Here is a 14,343-nt window from a genome sequence, read left to right on the forward strand (position 1 = left end):
AAACAGTCACGCACTAGCTAGTCGTCTCAATGAACATTGATACCCACCCCTGGAAAGTCCTGGGAGCTTGAAGTGACACTGGCAAGCATTGTATTGTCCATTGATGAGCCAGGAATTCACTGCTATGTGCCAAGACACCGTATTTCCATCTAACATATGCCTTATGTAGAGATTCCCTCCTACAGTAAGTTTCTACCAAAGGGAATAATTTAACTTTAAACCTTTAGAAACAAGTCGGTGCACGGGTTCTAACTCTGCACCCCATGAACCCATTTGGTAATCTTCTGATGAAAGCCAGCACTTACAGTTCAAACAGATTCTTAAAGCTTAGAAACATACAAGCGAACCACCTGACAGCAGTGCGGAGTAGCACGTGCCTTGAATAAAGCCTGTAGGATAATTCCCATTTTCAGAAGAACCAAGCATTACATTTTGTACTGCAGAGACAATTATTTTACTTTAAATTACTTATTTAGGGGAAGTAATCTGTTTCCCTCAAAGTCTGTAATTCACATCCAAAGTCAAATCTGAAGCAGTCAGTTTGAAGTGGGAATGAATGAGATGAAGTCTCTGAATAAATAATTTGATTTGCTGTCCTTTACATACAAAACATCATTCATCACATGAAAACAACCTTTGTGAGAAAAACAGTAAACTCATTTTGAACCTTTGCATGCACTTTTTTGACAAAGTGTTTAAAATGAAGTCTAAAAGTTTAGTGAAATGCTTTTTGCTTTTGACTGAACTTTCAAAAGCAGCTTTGAGATGCCAGTATCTAGAAGATGGTTTTAATCAACATTTATTGGATTATTCAGTATTTCAGACCGATGCCATTCTTTAAAAAACTGTACAAGGATTGAAAGTAGAAAAGAAGCCAAACAATTGAATGTACAATACTTCTCATTTTCAACAGATGGCACTTTATAGCAAGGAATTTATAGTGTCTAATTAAAAGATAGCAAAAACAACTGGATGGCTGAGTGCATTGACATGCCAAAGACTGCATCTGAAAAAGCCTAACATCCTTAAACTTGAAAGTATAGTTCTATAAAACTGCAAGTACAAAGATGGAATCTAAGCCAAACAAAAACTCTGAAGTAACATTCTGTCTCAGATATTAATCACACCAAGATGTTCTTCACAAAGGCAGGATATTCCCATCTTCTTTTCTTCTCCGGCAGAATTTACAGGTAGAGTTAAGTTTAAAGATAGCAAAGCAAACATGACCATCAGACTATGGTTATTACTGCACACAAGCTCAGAAGAGAACAGAGAATCCTTTTAGTAATATGAGTTAGAGTGCAGTCTTGTGCAAAACTTTACAGGCGTTTTGACGTCTAAAGCTACACACAAGATTTTTAGAACCATTTATGAGGTAAACAAGCAAGAAAGGCCTGGGAGCATTGCTGCCTCTGAATTACAACCCAAGTTACACTTTTAAGTTGTCTGTCAGTATTATCTGAATGGAAGTTGCTTACTAACGAGAGTCACAAAAGGTAACAGTTATCTTTAATTAACTAATCAGTAGTTATAGGGAAAAAGTCACTCTTCTTGGAGATGTACAGAGAAAGGACAAAAGGCAATGGACACAAGTTGCAGCATGGGAAACGGCAATTAGGTAAGTTTTTATAACAGAACTAGTTGAGTACTGAAACAGGCTGCCCAGAGCATTTGAAGCTCCATCTTTGGAGTTATTCAAAACTCGACAAGGCCCTGAGCAAACACATCTAGCTTCAACAATAGCCCTGCTTTGAGCAGGATGTTACACTACAAGAACACCAGTCCCTTGCAGAAACCTGTCGGATACTAAATTGTTCAGCAGAAAATGCTACACAAAAGGATGAGACCCAACACCACATCCTCGGGGCATAACTTCTGAAAGATACACCCTCAATTATGACTGAGACATATTTTCTCAGACTCCTAAAACGATCCCTCTCACAAAACCAGAGAACACGACCACCTTTTACCCTGTGACGATGACATGTCAACAGGATGCAGGAAGTCCTCTTTCTAGTAAAGGACTGAGGACCATGTCTTGGTCTGAATTCTCACTCTGAACTAAACCAAAGAAGTTTGATTTTAAAGTCATCTAACTTTCCAGATGTAGGATCTGTTTAGGGGTCAAGGTTCCCATTTTCTAAGTTAATTTATATAGGATCAAGTCAGCAGCCACAATCAAGCAGCACTTACTATGCTAGACAAAAAGGAAACATCTCATTTGTAAATCCTGTGAGAGTTTACAGATTAGATGTTACCATCTAACAGTATTCAGTACTGTTAAAAACATTCATGCCCATGTGTAGAAAATGCAGGCACATAAAATTAGAGTATTTCCAATGTTAGGTAGCATGCAAACAAAATTCTCATACGTCTGAGCTGAATCCTTAAGGTGATATGACAAGATCTTGGAACAAACAAGCTTTTGCAGGCACACAACTATATTAAAAGGTTTTACTAAACATTATTTCTCCCAGAAACTTTTCCTGGAATACATAAAACCTTTTGTAAATCTATCCTCTGTACCTAAATATCACTAGAAATTCCATACTGAATTTGAAGCAGAGATTAAGTTCCCCCTTCAGCATTGTGCAAGTGAAAACTTTAGGTACAAGAAGGTACAGGAAAGGGTAGTGTTATACCTCTGCAGCATCTTGCAATGCACGTACTGGGCCACAAAATGCCATGATAGCTATATTTTTTTCTGTTCCTGAAGGAGGCATTCTTTCTCCTGATTGCAATCAAAAAAATTAGGCAAGAAGCTCATTAAACAGCCAAGAAACAACCTAGCAGCAGTGAAAGTACAGCAGAAATGCAGCAACTACAGGAAACAAAGATTCCAAGCCAGATATTGGCCTTGTGAGGCTTAGAGCTGTCATGAAAACACAGCTGTAATTTTAGCACATTTTTCCCCCTTCATCGGTAGGAGCAGATTCATCTCTTGCATAGATGGAAAACTCCATACCCAGATGAACTGAAACACAAGCCACTGCATACTTCATACATTTAGAATCAACTAGCCCAGATACTTTACAGTTGATTTTAAGACTGATCAATGACTTTGGCGTCAAGGAAAGCCTTACTAATCCAATATTTACAAACTCTGCTCAGAATGAAGAAGTTGTTTCCATACAGCTTCATCCAACCTTAGTGCTATAAAAATTTATGCTTCAATCCATTTAATTAGTGAGAGACTTCCATATATCTGATTCAGGCTGCTTCCAATCTTCTCCCATTAGTCCCTTCAGATTCAAATCTTTGAAAACTTCCAGGCGATGACTGCAAAGAGAGGAGAAATAAACAAAAGCATTGTAAGTCTTGTAGTATGTGTCTTAATAAAAGGCAGTATCCTCAACAGGTTTAATTAATCTTTATTTTCAGGTTTTCTTGGACAGGAATGTAACCAGCATTCCATGTGTTCATTCTCCAAAACTTGAGTTTATAAACAAAAAACACTACTGTGCTTCTGAAAATCTTGTACTGGAAAACACAGGGCAAAATCCTCAACTATGAACAAGCATCACACAGCATAAAGTGAAGTTAACAAAGTGCTCACCTTTTAAACTCCCTCAACTTATGTTGCCTGGAACTGCAGTCAGAGCAAGAGCACAGTGATATCTTGCTTTATGACTTATCCACACTCCAATAGAGTAAAAATTTACAACTCTTGACCAATTGAAAAATCGTATCACAGGAATATCCTTTCCTTACAGAAAAGAGGAAGACCGGATAATGAAGCTAGTAAATGTATTTTTTCTGTAAGACTACAAGTGTTGTTTTCTTTTAAACATTATGAATCAGTTCTTGCTAAGAATGTCTCCTTTAGGCTACCACACAGAAACAATAGAAGGAAGGCACTGAAGCTAATTGCTAATTAATACTTACATTAAACAACTGCCAAACAGTAGATAGAACATCTGACACTACACTAATCATTTAAAAAGGTAAATGGAATTCTCTTATTAGGAAGTCATTTGTAAGAGTAAAGGCAAACTAAGAGCAATGAAAGTAGCAAGGAGCAACCTCTTCACATAATTGCATCTGCTAGCAACGTCTGAAAAAGTCAAGAGGTTTTTTGGAAGGGGTGCTATAGAAAGAACAGAAAGAATCCCTTCCTGAAGAATATTACAGGCATTCTCCAGTTTACCACAGAAAAATAAAAGTATCTATTTCTTACAGAACGCTGATAAAAAGCATGTATTTTATTAGAAATAGCTTAGAATTTTTTTTAAACAAACAGTTGCAGCAGCAACTTAGCTTTCTTAAATAAAGGCAAAAATGGTAACTTATCTAAAATTTACCTTACCTGGCTGTCATTGTATGTTGAGTAACAAGTTCGCATAAGCACTATAGTGTACCCTCTAGAGCTAGTTCATTTATACAAAATGCCAAGAAGTAGCTGTTTTTAATCAAATCATCTCAGCCTCACAGTCAAAGAAAATAAACAGGGCCAAAGCACAATTTAAAAATCAAGATATTCTAGTTTTTCTATTGATACTGGGTATCCTTTTATTATACTTTTCAGTTTAGTCTGCCTTCTCAAATTTTTTTCGATCATATGGAGCCACCTGTAGAGGTGAGGTTGTTTAGAACAGTAGGGGAGAAGCAGAAGAGATTTACTGGAAATTTATCTGGTGAAGTTAACACTAAACGGTGTTCCAGGAAGTGCTGGAGGCAAGGAAAAAGTAGAACCACCTATCTATGATTTAGCTGAGGAAGGTGATAAAACAGATGCCAATGGTGTTGAATGCATCATTTCCTATGCACCTGGGGGATAACATAGAAATCAAGCGCTAATTACAGCTATCTGCCACAGTGCTTTATACAAAGTACAGTGCCAATGGATCTGGGGCTAAGCAGTATAATTAAAATACTAGTGGCACTCAATCTGAAAGCCAGATTAGCTTTTTTAAGTAGTCCAAGAATAGTGCAACTATATTACAAAGGAGTTAATTTCATGCTTACAAATCTGGTTTCTGTCCTTCCTGTAGCTCATGTCGAGGCACGGGATAAAGCGCTTCATATTTTCTCTCTTCTCCTGAGCCATGAATTGCAAATGCATTGAACTTGTTCATGCACGGTGGAAAATAATTCCAAGGAAGATGAGCTTTACCCTCCCACTTGGTTTTCATTCTGGTCACCTCAAACTCTAAAGGAAGTTCTTCCTGTTAAAAGAGGGGAAGGAAAAAAAAAAAAAAGGTAATGCCACCTTCCAATCAGGCAACACGTAGCTGAAAACAATTAGTTTTTCTGTACATCATGAATGTACTTGACCACTTACTTTCCACACTCTCTTTTTGCCAGAAAGCAGCAGTAGCAAGTGTTGTCCATGGCTGGTCAAAAAAAAATCAGAGCACAATTTTCTTAAAATGATGCCAAGTTACCAGTGCACTGTCTGCCACAAGTGTGTACATTCCCCATATTGGAATAATTTCTGTATCCAGTCTTCCTCATACATATATCTTACACGCATTAGAACTGGAAACGCAAATTAACATTTGTGACTTTTTCAGAGTGCTGTACTTACGGACAAAGTTCAACTTCTAAATACTGTTCAGTTCTGTCACTCAGGAAAAATGCTTCTACAACTTAAAAAAAAAAGAACAACAGGCTGTCAGTATTTTATATTGACTATTTTGTAATATCCTGACACCTTCATATCCCACTAAAACAATTCTGTTTTCATGATTTTTGGTCTGTGCCATGCCAGAGTTTATCTAGCTGTGTCCACGCTACTGACAGCTTCCTAACTATTTGAAATGCTGTGCCATAATTGTAACTTCAAGAGCTTTCATTTTTAATGCCTATCATCATAAAGAGCTTTATAAAGCACCGTACTAATTGTATTTACTTTACCAACTCCAGCTTTGGAAACACTCGTCTTGATGCAGCAGAGAAACAGCAGATCTAATAACTCATGTTGGCTGCCAGTGCAGTAAGAAAAGCATCAGTACACAGCTGTTTCACCTAGTACGGTTGCTGTGAACAAAGCTGACCAAGATAGAGTGATCCCAGTCAATCATACTCACAGCACACACTCCAGGTAGAGCACTTAAGTGCAGAAGTCTTGTGTTTGCTGGTACCCTGAGGATTCAGAGCACCAGAGAAAAAAAAAACAAAAAAAAAAGAAAAAGAAAAAGAAATAAAATAAGAAAAGAGGAGCATCTGATACCTTGGACAGGGGATTACTGTTTCAGGTGTACCTGAAAGCCAGGTGTGACTGCTGAATCACCTTTCAGGGACACAAAGCAGAAATATAATGGTGTTTCTCACAGCAATTACATTATTAGAAACCCTGAGTTAGAATTATAATTAGATATGATTATTTTATTTTTACATAAGCCTATTTAGTGTAATATCATCAAAGAGGTGCTAATACTGTTCCAGTAGAGCTTTAATCAGAATAGCTCAATAATCAGGAAGTAGAGAGCTGCTGGAAACATTAAATTCTTGCATTATTCAAAGCAACAGGTAAAAGCGAAAGTATTGACAACAAAGGAGAAAGAAAACAGCATTACTATGAGAATATTCCCCATTCCATTTGGGTACAGTTTTGAATCATGTTTTATAAGCTGCCCTTTGTTTCATACCTTCCTATTCCTCAAATATACTTTGGAAAAGTGATTAAAATAGACAAATGTTTTAGCTATTGCTCACTACTTCTTAAAGCAAAAGTAGAACCTGTCTTTAGGATTTTACTTCTATTTGCCTACTGCAAATGCATTTAAATGTATATGCACAAAATTGTTTTGATATTCAAACAGATCAAGCCTCTATTATTCCAGTAACCCAGAAACTAAGTTTGAGTGCCTATACTATTGACAGGTTCAGGAAGAGTCAACCTCATCATTCTTGAAATCAATCCAGCTCATCGTACTTCATTTCTTCATGGCCACCGAGTGACATAACATATTAGCTTCTTTTCCCAGTCATTTGTATTGTTGCACTACAATAAAACAACCACTCACCTTACAACCAGCAGTGTTAGTGATGAAAAACAATTCACCACCTAGGAAAAGAGCATCATTCTTGATACAGTTTGGGGTGGTTTACAGCTGAATATAGCATGGGGCTTACAGTTACTTAAGGAGCTGTATAGGGGTAAGGTGGCGATTACAACTAAATTATTTCCCAGTATTCTTCCCCACAGAAACTAAATTTTTTAAATTTTTTTTTTTTAAAGAAACCAAATTGAATTAGACATCATACGCTCACAACCATTAGATCAGTTTGAAAAAATAACCATCATAGACTCTTAAACAAAGACCAGGCATATTAACTACAGAGGAACATCAGTGTCTACACAAATCAGATAAATTTGCAGCAGAACAGTTATACTTACCCTCATAGTCCCACAGTCTACTAAAAGGTTCCCCTGGCTCTCCAAGTGGTGCTGGAGGATCATTAAAGAAGGGAGCATTAACTTCCATCAGCAGTCCTGCATTGTCTGACTTCAGCACAATTGTTACTGGCTCATGGCTCACAGGTAAACCATCCCATGTGTGGTTAACTGTAAATTCCATCTTCATGTGCTACATAAATGAGAAAGGAAGTTTCTGTCAAAGAAGATCACAGATTCCATTTCAGCACCGGCTACACTGTTTGCTTGGCTAGGAAAAAAGCATGATTTCGTACAAAGTCAATCATCGAATCATGATTTTAGACATTGGAAGAGATGGGATAGTTTAGCTTCATAAAGCAACTAAATAAACAGCTACATGAATGCTTTTTATAGGTTTTCATACCTGCATGGTTACAAATCGTTCTGAAGTGTTAACAAGCTTAAGGCATTTCAACTATGTACCTAAATAAACACCTTCCAAAACCATCAAAAATATTTATCAAGAAAACAGATAAACAAAACAAAGTCTCCACCACATGATCTTAGATGATTTGGTAACATAAGAAAAACAGATTGACAAAAAACTTCCATGAATCTGAGATTCAAGAAGATGAAAGAGTTAGCTAAAACTTTCCTTTGTGGCCATTGCAAACCAGCTGAACTACAGGATTTGAAGGAAAACTACAAGCACGTCTTGTTAAACACGCTGAATGTTTGCGGAGCAGCAAGAACAGAGAACACTGCACTCCAACAGCTGTTGTTACTTAGAAATAACTGTACGAACCTGATGAATAGCCTTAATCTATTTAATAAGCAAAAGAATCAGTGGAGCCCAGTTGCCAACAAGTTTATGGCCCCTTATCCGTCCCCTTACACATCTGCTAGCCATACAAGAAGTGAACTGGCAGTACACAGCCTGAGAATTACGCACATGCTGTTAAGTCCTGTGACCAGAGAGGTGCTAGCTCAGTACCTAAGTTGTAACCACGTTTCCTTCAGTGGGGAATGCTAAATTGTGTTGTTTCATCTCTACCCAGATACCCATTTTCCTGGGACTCACAGAAAGGTAAGCGCAACTGACCACATTCTGCAGGTGTTATCAACAGATGCGGTACCATGAGACACAATGTAACCGCATGCATCACACTTCCCTATAGGCCGTAGCCTTGCTCTTATGACTACACATTAATTGCATCTCATACCCTCTGCTACAGTTGCACTAGCCAGTTTCCATTCACTCATGTTCATGCTGAAAAGCACCAGACCTCCTATCTTTGAGTTCAAGTCCATAAAACAGCTAGAGTGACATCAGGTAAGTAGATATACTCACAATCAAGGAGATAATAATGTGACCAAAGAAGTGTGACAGAGAAAATTTGAAGCAATAGATTTAGTAACTAGACACCTTAATTTAAGAAGTCCAGTAAAAAAGGAAAGTCAAATATCGGACTATCACTTTTGACAAGGTTGTATTTAAATAAACTGAAAACCAATTAAATTTTTAGGTCAGAATTTTAACTGCATGATATGCTAGACAAGCATCAGATGTGCTTTATGCAAGAGACCTGGGATAGCCCTAGAAACTATGACTCTACCATGATTAACCTTCACTGCAATTCAAGTGGCAAGTTTCTGGAAACAAGATGACACAGGTTGAAAGAAAACAGTCAGCGTACAAAGCGTGGGGAGGGAAGACACCCAGCAGTGTCCTAACGGCATCCTTAAGCCAGCAGAAACTGGCTCGTCGTCCAGCATTAGTAGTACCTCAAACAGGCAAAGCCGAATCATCCACAGTTTAAAACAAAAAGAGAGAACTAGTAAAAGGTATTCTAAGCAAGTACAGTGACAACTCTTCTGCAATAATTACCATGTACGCCACCAAATAAAAGAGCAATATGTTAAATAACAAGTCCATTTCACAACACAAACAGCTGCTGAAACATACTCAATGGGCTATTTAGCCTTAAACTGATCTAGAAAATATTAATCCACAGGAAATGTAGGCAAGTATTGTGTTTTTAATTTTCTAAGCTGCGAACACTGAGCAGCATGAGCATAAAGTATCCACAGACGGTAAGGCTCTTCCTAGAGTTTTTTGAAATGAACAGGAGAATTCCTGTAAATGGAGCGCACATGCCTTATGCACACCTACTCTGAAAGGAAACAAGACAGAATTCCACAAGTAGGATCACTTACTCAAGAGTAAAGTTTAAGAGTAGATGAGTGGATCTATAGAAAGTTAATACAGTGTTATGAACCCATCTTATACTACACTATTAAATTAACATTATGCACCTAGAAGTCAACATTTCCTTCTATTATTCTATTTTCAGTTTGTGCTAATGTATTTAACTCTTTGCATTCACTGGTCAAGGCATATATCTGAAACACCTATTTGAAAACACTGCCAGATTTCAATAGTGTTTTAAAGTAATATAGCCTTCTAATAAAAGTAGCCTGGGAAGCTCTTAAAATCCAGGGAGAATTACATGACTAGCTATTACAATTCCTGACTGAAGTAAGGAATGCGAAGCTTCTTGTGCACAAGATCTGAAAGGTTGTCTCAGGAAAAAAGTCACAACGTACCAAGTTTAAAAAAAACAGCAAAATAATAGAACGTGCTAAATTACTTTAGACGCTACTGTAACTGTAGCGTCTAAAATGAAGATGAGACACAAGATGCATCACACATTCCTATTTGTAGTGTACCAAAATGAACACACTGAAGATTTAACTGATTGTTGTAAACCGATATTACTCTTGAATAGAAGAACATGCAATTTTAAAAAGAACCATAAAGTAATAAGGAAAATTGCAAAACATTCTCTAGCTTTTGTTAGAAGTCTACCTAGTGCTAAGGTTGCTCAATTTACAGGACAGCAAATCTAAGATTTTCCAAATTAATGGCCATTGGTGCAAGTTTTAAGTTTATTACATCGCATAGACTTAGGTAAGCTGGCTACTAGCATGCTTTTCAATTATAATAAAAACAGCAACACGTAGCAATGGTGTAAAAGTCATTTAAAACAGCAAGAGGAGACCTCTCATTACCTTTTAACACTACACCTCAGCCCATTGTTAATACACTGTAAAGAGATGCAAACGCTAAATGAAATAGTTTTACAGCAAGTATTTTCTCAGCCATTTAAAAGCACTCGCACTGCACGGCTTCAAGCGACGCAGAGCTGGCAGCCCCTCAGACCTGAGCCACACGAGCGTCCCACCTCACCAGCAAGGAGAAAGCTACTGCTGCTTGCCGTTGGAATCACCTCACGCCTCTCCTCATCGAGGGGATTTACGTCTTCCATCCCAAGCCCTACCGACGTTGGTAACAAGGACAAACACAAGCAGGAAGTAATTAGCCTGGCGTTTTTCTTAATTGCCCCAGGAGGAGAGGGGGAAAGTTGGAAACCGTGCAAGAGCCAGCAGCTTGTGCGGTAGTTCATGACTAGACACAGGCGCGAGCTCCCAGAGGTTCCCGCGTCGGGTGACCCCCCCCCCAAGCTACTCCAGCCCCAAACAGCAGCAGCGGCATTTCCTGGAGAGAAACGTAACGCGTAAGCGCCTATCTTTACCCCACAAGTTTCTCAGAGAAGTTTAACGCGGATTTCTTACACCTCCAGACAGCCGCTGCGACTCCGAAGCAAAACCCGGCTCCTGAGGCAGCTGAGCGCCTCCACCTCCCGTCCTGCGCAGCGCGCATGCGCGCACGGCCTCCCTCACCCCGCCCGCCCCGCTCCGGTCGCTCCGCCGCCACGTGACCCAGGCGCCGGTTGGGGCCGCGCCGGTCGCTGAGGGAAGGGGCTGCGGTGGCCACCGCTCCGGGGGCGGGTGAGCGAGGGGAGAGCGGCGGCGGCGGCCGTTTCCCTCTCGGGTGGTGGCGTGGTTGCCGCGCCGGGCTGAGGGGAAGGGGCCGGTGCGGCGGGGGAGGTTGTGGTTGCTGCCCCCGCCTCAGCCAGCCGCAGCCGCGGCTGTACTTCCCGAAGGAAGTGCGAGGCGGTAGGCGAGGGGAGTGCGTCCCCGGCGCCCGGCGGTTGTCGCCTCCGTCTCTCTCCCGAGTGGTTCTTGCCTTCCCTCTCTGCTGGGGAGGCGAACCCCGCCGCGGGTGGCGAGCGGCTCAAGTAACCGGGTTTTTGCAGGCTTTTCTCGGGGGGAAACTCGGCGGCGGCGAAGCTTTCCACGGGAAATATGGCCACGGGGCTCGGCGGCGGGGGAGAGCCAGGTGAGGTCTCTGCCAGTGGTCGGCCTCGTGGGCCGCCCGCCGGCTCCCGAGGCACCGCGGGCCCGGGAGCTGCCCGGGGCGGGGGGAAGGAGGGAGCGGAGGAGTCCAGGCCCGGACGCTGCCTCTCGGAGCCGGGGTCAGTTTCTACAGGGGGTAGAAACCCTTTTGCCTGTGGTTGTAGCAGTGAAGGTTTATGTTCTGTAGCTCTTCCAGTGTTTGCTGTAGTGAACAGCATCAAAACTGGTTTTTTGGTTCGCTGAAGACTAATAATTAAAAGCTGCTAATGAGGGCAATAGCCAAACGCACATGCGTTTTTTGTCATAATGCCTCTTTTCTCTAGTTAAGAAACTACCGCGTTTCCTATGCTTGGCTTACACTTGAAAGGCAAAAAAGTTGTCTTGCCAGTTGCTCATAAAATGGGCTTTACAGACTAAAATCAGTATTTTTAATTAAGTGGTTTTTGTTACAATTTTGATAATTTTAACATAAGCTTAATATGATTGAATTAGAGTACACTTTAATTACTTACCAGCAAAATACTGGCAAAAATTCCTTCTGCACAGTTTATATTCCTGTAAATAGGGAACGGGTTGATGTGTTGTCCCAGGAATATTGCTGTCCCTGTCACTAATTAGCGTTATGGGAAAACTTGGTAGGGCAGAAGGAAGTAGGACAAGATCATGGTGCATAAAGTGCTATGGCTGTGCATCACTCAAAAATCAAAATTTCAATTGATACTAAACTTTGTATGGCAGCTTTGGGTGGCCAAAGTTGAAAGACCAGCTCTTAATTGCAAGGACCTTAGCAGCAGAAAAGCTTTTGTCTGAGCCAAGAGGTATCCCAGCTCAAAAGCCCATATCTTTGTCGAGTTTTGCATGAGTATTTATTATACTGTGATGTGAGAAAATCATGGATTTTCAAATATTGGTATTTTGCTTTTTCATATGTTTTTAATTTGTCTGGGTGTAGCTTCTTATTTTGTAAATCTTTAGGCTCTAAACAGAGCTCAGACTATTCACTGTGAAGTGGCAAGAGTTGCCTTTTCTGTCAAGGAGTTAAATTCCGTCTTTAAAAAACTTCATACATTTTGAAAGGTGCCAAATGACGAATTTGAAGTTGGCTTGCGTGCCAGCCGAGACAAAAGTTGTTTGAGGCCTACTCTAAGTCTGATACATGGATTGATGTTTCTCTTGTTTCATGAATGTGAAATCAAAGTTCTAAAATGCTGAATGTGTGTAATACACATAAAAAGAGATTCTCTAAGCACTATTATATTTAGCTTTGTAGAATAAGTATTTGTTGTGTTAAATGTGTAGCTGTAAAGAAGGCTCTCGGAATGAAATTCCAGTCTCTGGCACTGATCAGTTATAAATTGAGTTTTACCTGAATGCTTTCTGCAGTATCAGCAGCCAACCCTACAAATAATAATTCATCCATGCCATGACATATTTTTGTGGTAAGCTACTAAATACATAGAACTTTTATCAGAATGTATTTAATGATTCACTGTTGAAGGTGAGTACATCTGTAAGGGGTGTTTAAGATTTGTCCCCTTTTGCACCTGTGGCCTCTCATGTTTGCAGACTGCTTTGGCTGGTGAGGGCAGCTACTTTCCCCTTTCTATTCCTTGGCATCCTTTTACTATTACCTCCGTTCTGTCCCCTCTGTCTTTTTCCTATATCCTCCTTTAGAAGATCAGAACCAGAAGAAGGACCATGGGATGTGTATCAAGAAGAATAGGCAAGAAGTTATTTTTAATCAAAATGTATACGTTACCTTCCTGGCTTCCTTTTTCTTCCCCTTTACCCATTCCAGCTACAAAGGTGTCACTCAGATTCTTATAAAATAGCATGGAGTATTTCAGTTGGAAGAGAGCTACAACGATCACATAGTCCAACTGCTTGAGCAATTCAGGGCTGACCAAAAGTTAAAGCATGTTATTAAGGGTATTGTCCAAATGCCTCCTAAGCACTGCCAGGCTTGGGGCATCGACCCCCTCTCTGGGAAGCCTGTTCCAGTGTTTGACCACCCTCTCAGTAAAGCAACACTTCCTGATGTCCAGTCTAAACTTTCGCTGGTGCAGCTTTGAGACGTTCCCAGGCGTCCTGTCAGGATCCCAGGGAGAAGAGATCAGCACCTCCCTCTCCCCCTCCTCAGGAAGCTGTAGACAGCAATGAGGTTGCCCCTCAGCCTCCTTTTCTCCAAACCAGACAAGCCCAAGTCCCCAGCTGTTCCTTACAGGGCATGCCTTCCAGCCCTTTCACCTGCTTCGTTGCCCTCCTCTGGACACATGCAAGGACCTTCACAGCCTTCTTAAATTGCGGGGCCCAGAACTGCACACAGTACTCGAGGTGAGGGCGCACCAACGCTGAATGCAGCAGGATAATCACCTCTTTTCACCGGCTGGTTATACTGTTTTTGTTAGGTAAAGAACGCTCTGTGAACAAGTGGAAAGAGCTGATATTTCTCCCTTCCAGCTGTCTGCTGGTTCTTTTGTTTGTAGTACAAGTAGTAGAAACAGTAGAAATCCCAATAGCCAAAGTTAGATGGGTAAGGAAAAGTGATGCTTTAGTTGATGTTCCCAGGTCAGCAGTGTGAAACCTCATTGCTCGTTATGCTTTGCTTCTTTCAGAAAAAGCAGATGCTGACAGACGGCATTTCTTCATTCTTGTTTGGGTTTCTTCTGGATATACTTGAGTGCTCAGATCCATTTATCAGCGAAGCTCTCTTGACCTAAGTTTGTTGCAAGTTTATTGAGAACTGCAGGGTTGAGTTCCCA

The 14,343-nt window shown here is 40.5% G+C and overlaps 2 protein-coding genes across 9 annotated transcripts in view; one reads left to right on the forward strand and one right to left on the reverse strand.

Annotated features, from left to right (window-relative positions):
• Positions 1-567: 567 nt before the first annotated feature.
• Positions 568-11,044, reverse strand: CUNH4orf33 (chromosome unknown C4orf33 homolog). 7 transcript variants are annotated; one of them, XM_087736831.1, is made up of 7 exons: positions 10,918-10,946; positions 10,612-10,658; positions 7,343-7,532; positions 5,528-5,588; positions 5,282-5,333; positions 4,966-5,165; positions 569-3,279 (listed from the first exon to the last, which is right to left on the reverse strand). In XM_087736831.1, exons 2-7 carry the CDS (start codon positions 10,648-10,650, stop codon positions 3,180-3,182), a joined length of 642 nt encoding a protein of 213 aa, XP_087592957.1. In that variant the 5' UTR covers positions 10,651-10,658; positions 10,918-10,946; the 3' UTR covers positions 569-3,179. The 7 variants fall into 7 exon arrangements, with proteins under 7 accessions (XP_087592956.1, XP_087592957.1, XP_087592962.1 ...); XM_087736836.1 differs by lacking the exons at positions 10,612-10,658; positions 10,918-10,946 and adding exons at positions 10,394-10,428; positions 10,572-10,597; XM_087736830.1 differs by lacking the exon at positions 10,918-10,946 and having other exon boundaries at positions 568-3,279; positions 10,567-10,658.
• The window catches only part of SCLT1 (sodium channel and clathrin linker 1), a 44,540-nt gene continuing 41,081 nt past the window's right edge, over positions 10,885-14,343 (forward strand). Inside the window, exons 1-2 of one of the 2 annotated variants that reach the window (XM_087736826.1) lie at positions 10,885-10,899; positions 11,482-11,564. In XM_087736826.1, coding sequence (XP_087592952.1) covers positions 11,531-11,564 — 34 coding nt within the window. In that variant the 5' untranslated portion in view covers positions 10,885-10,899; positions 11,482-11,530. Of the gene's footprint in view, positions 10,900-11,111; positions 11,174-11,481; positions 11,565-14,343 lie in introns of those variants that run through there. The other variant, XM_087736828.1, reaches the window with a different exon arrangement.

Source organism: Nipponia nippon, unplaced genomic scaffold (assembly GCF_047370975.1).
Source record: "Nipponia nippon isolate SJK-2023a ecotype South Korea unplaced genomic scaffold, ASM4737097v1 scaffold_6, whole genome shotgun sequence".
NCBI lineage: Eukaryota > Metazoa > Chordata > Aves > Pelecaniformes > Threskiornithidae > Nipponia > Nipponia nippon.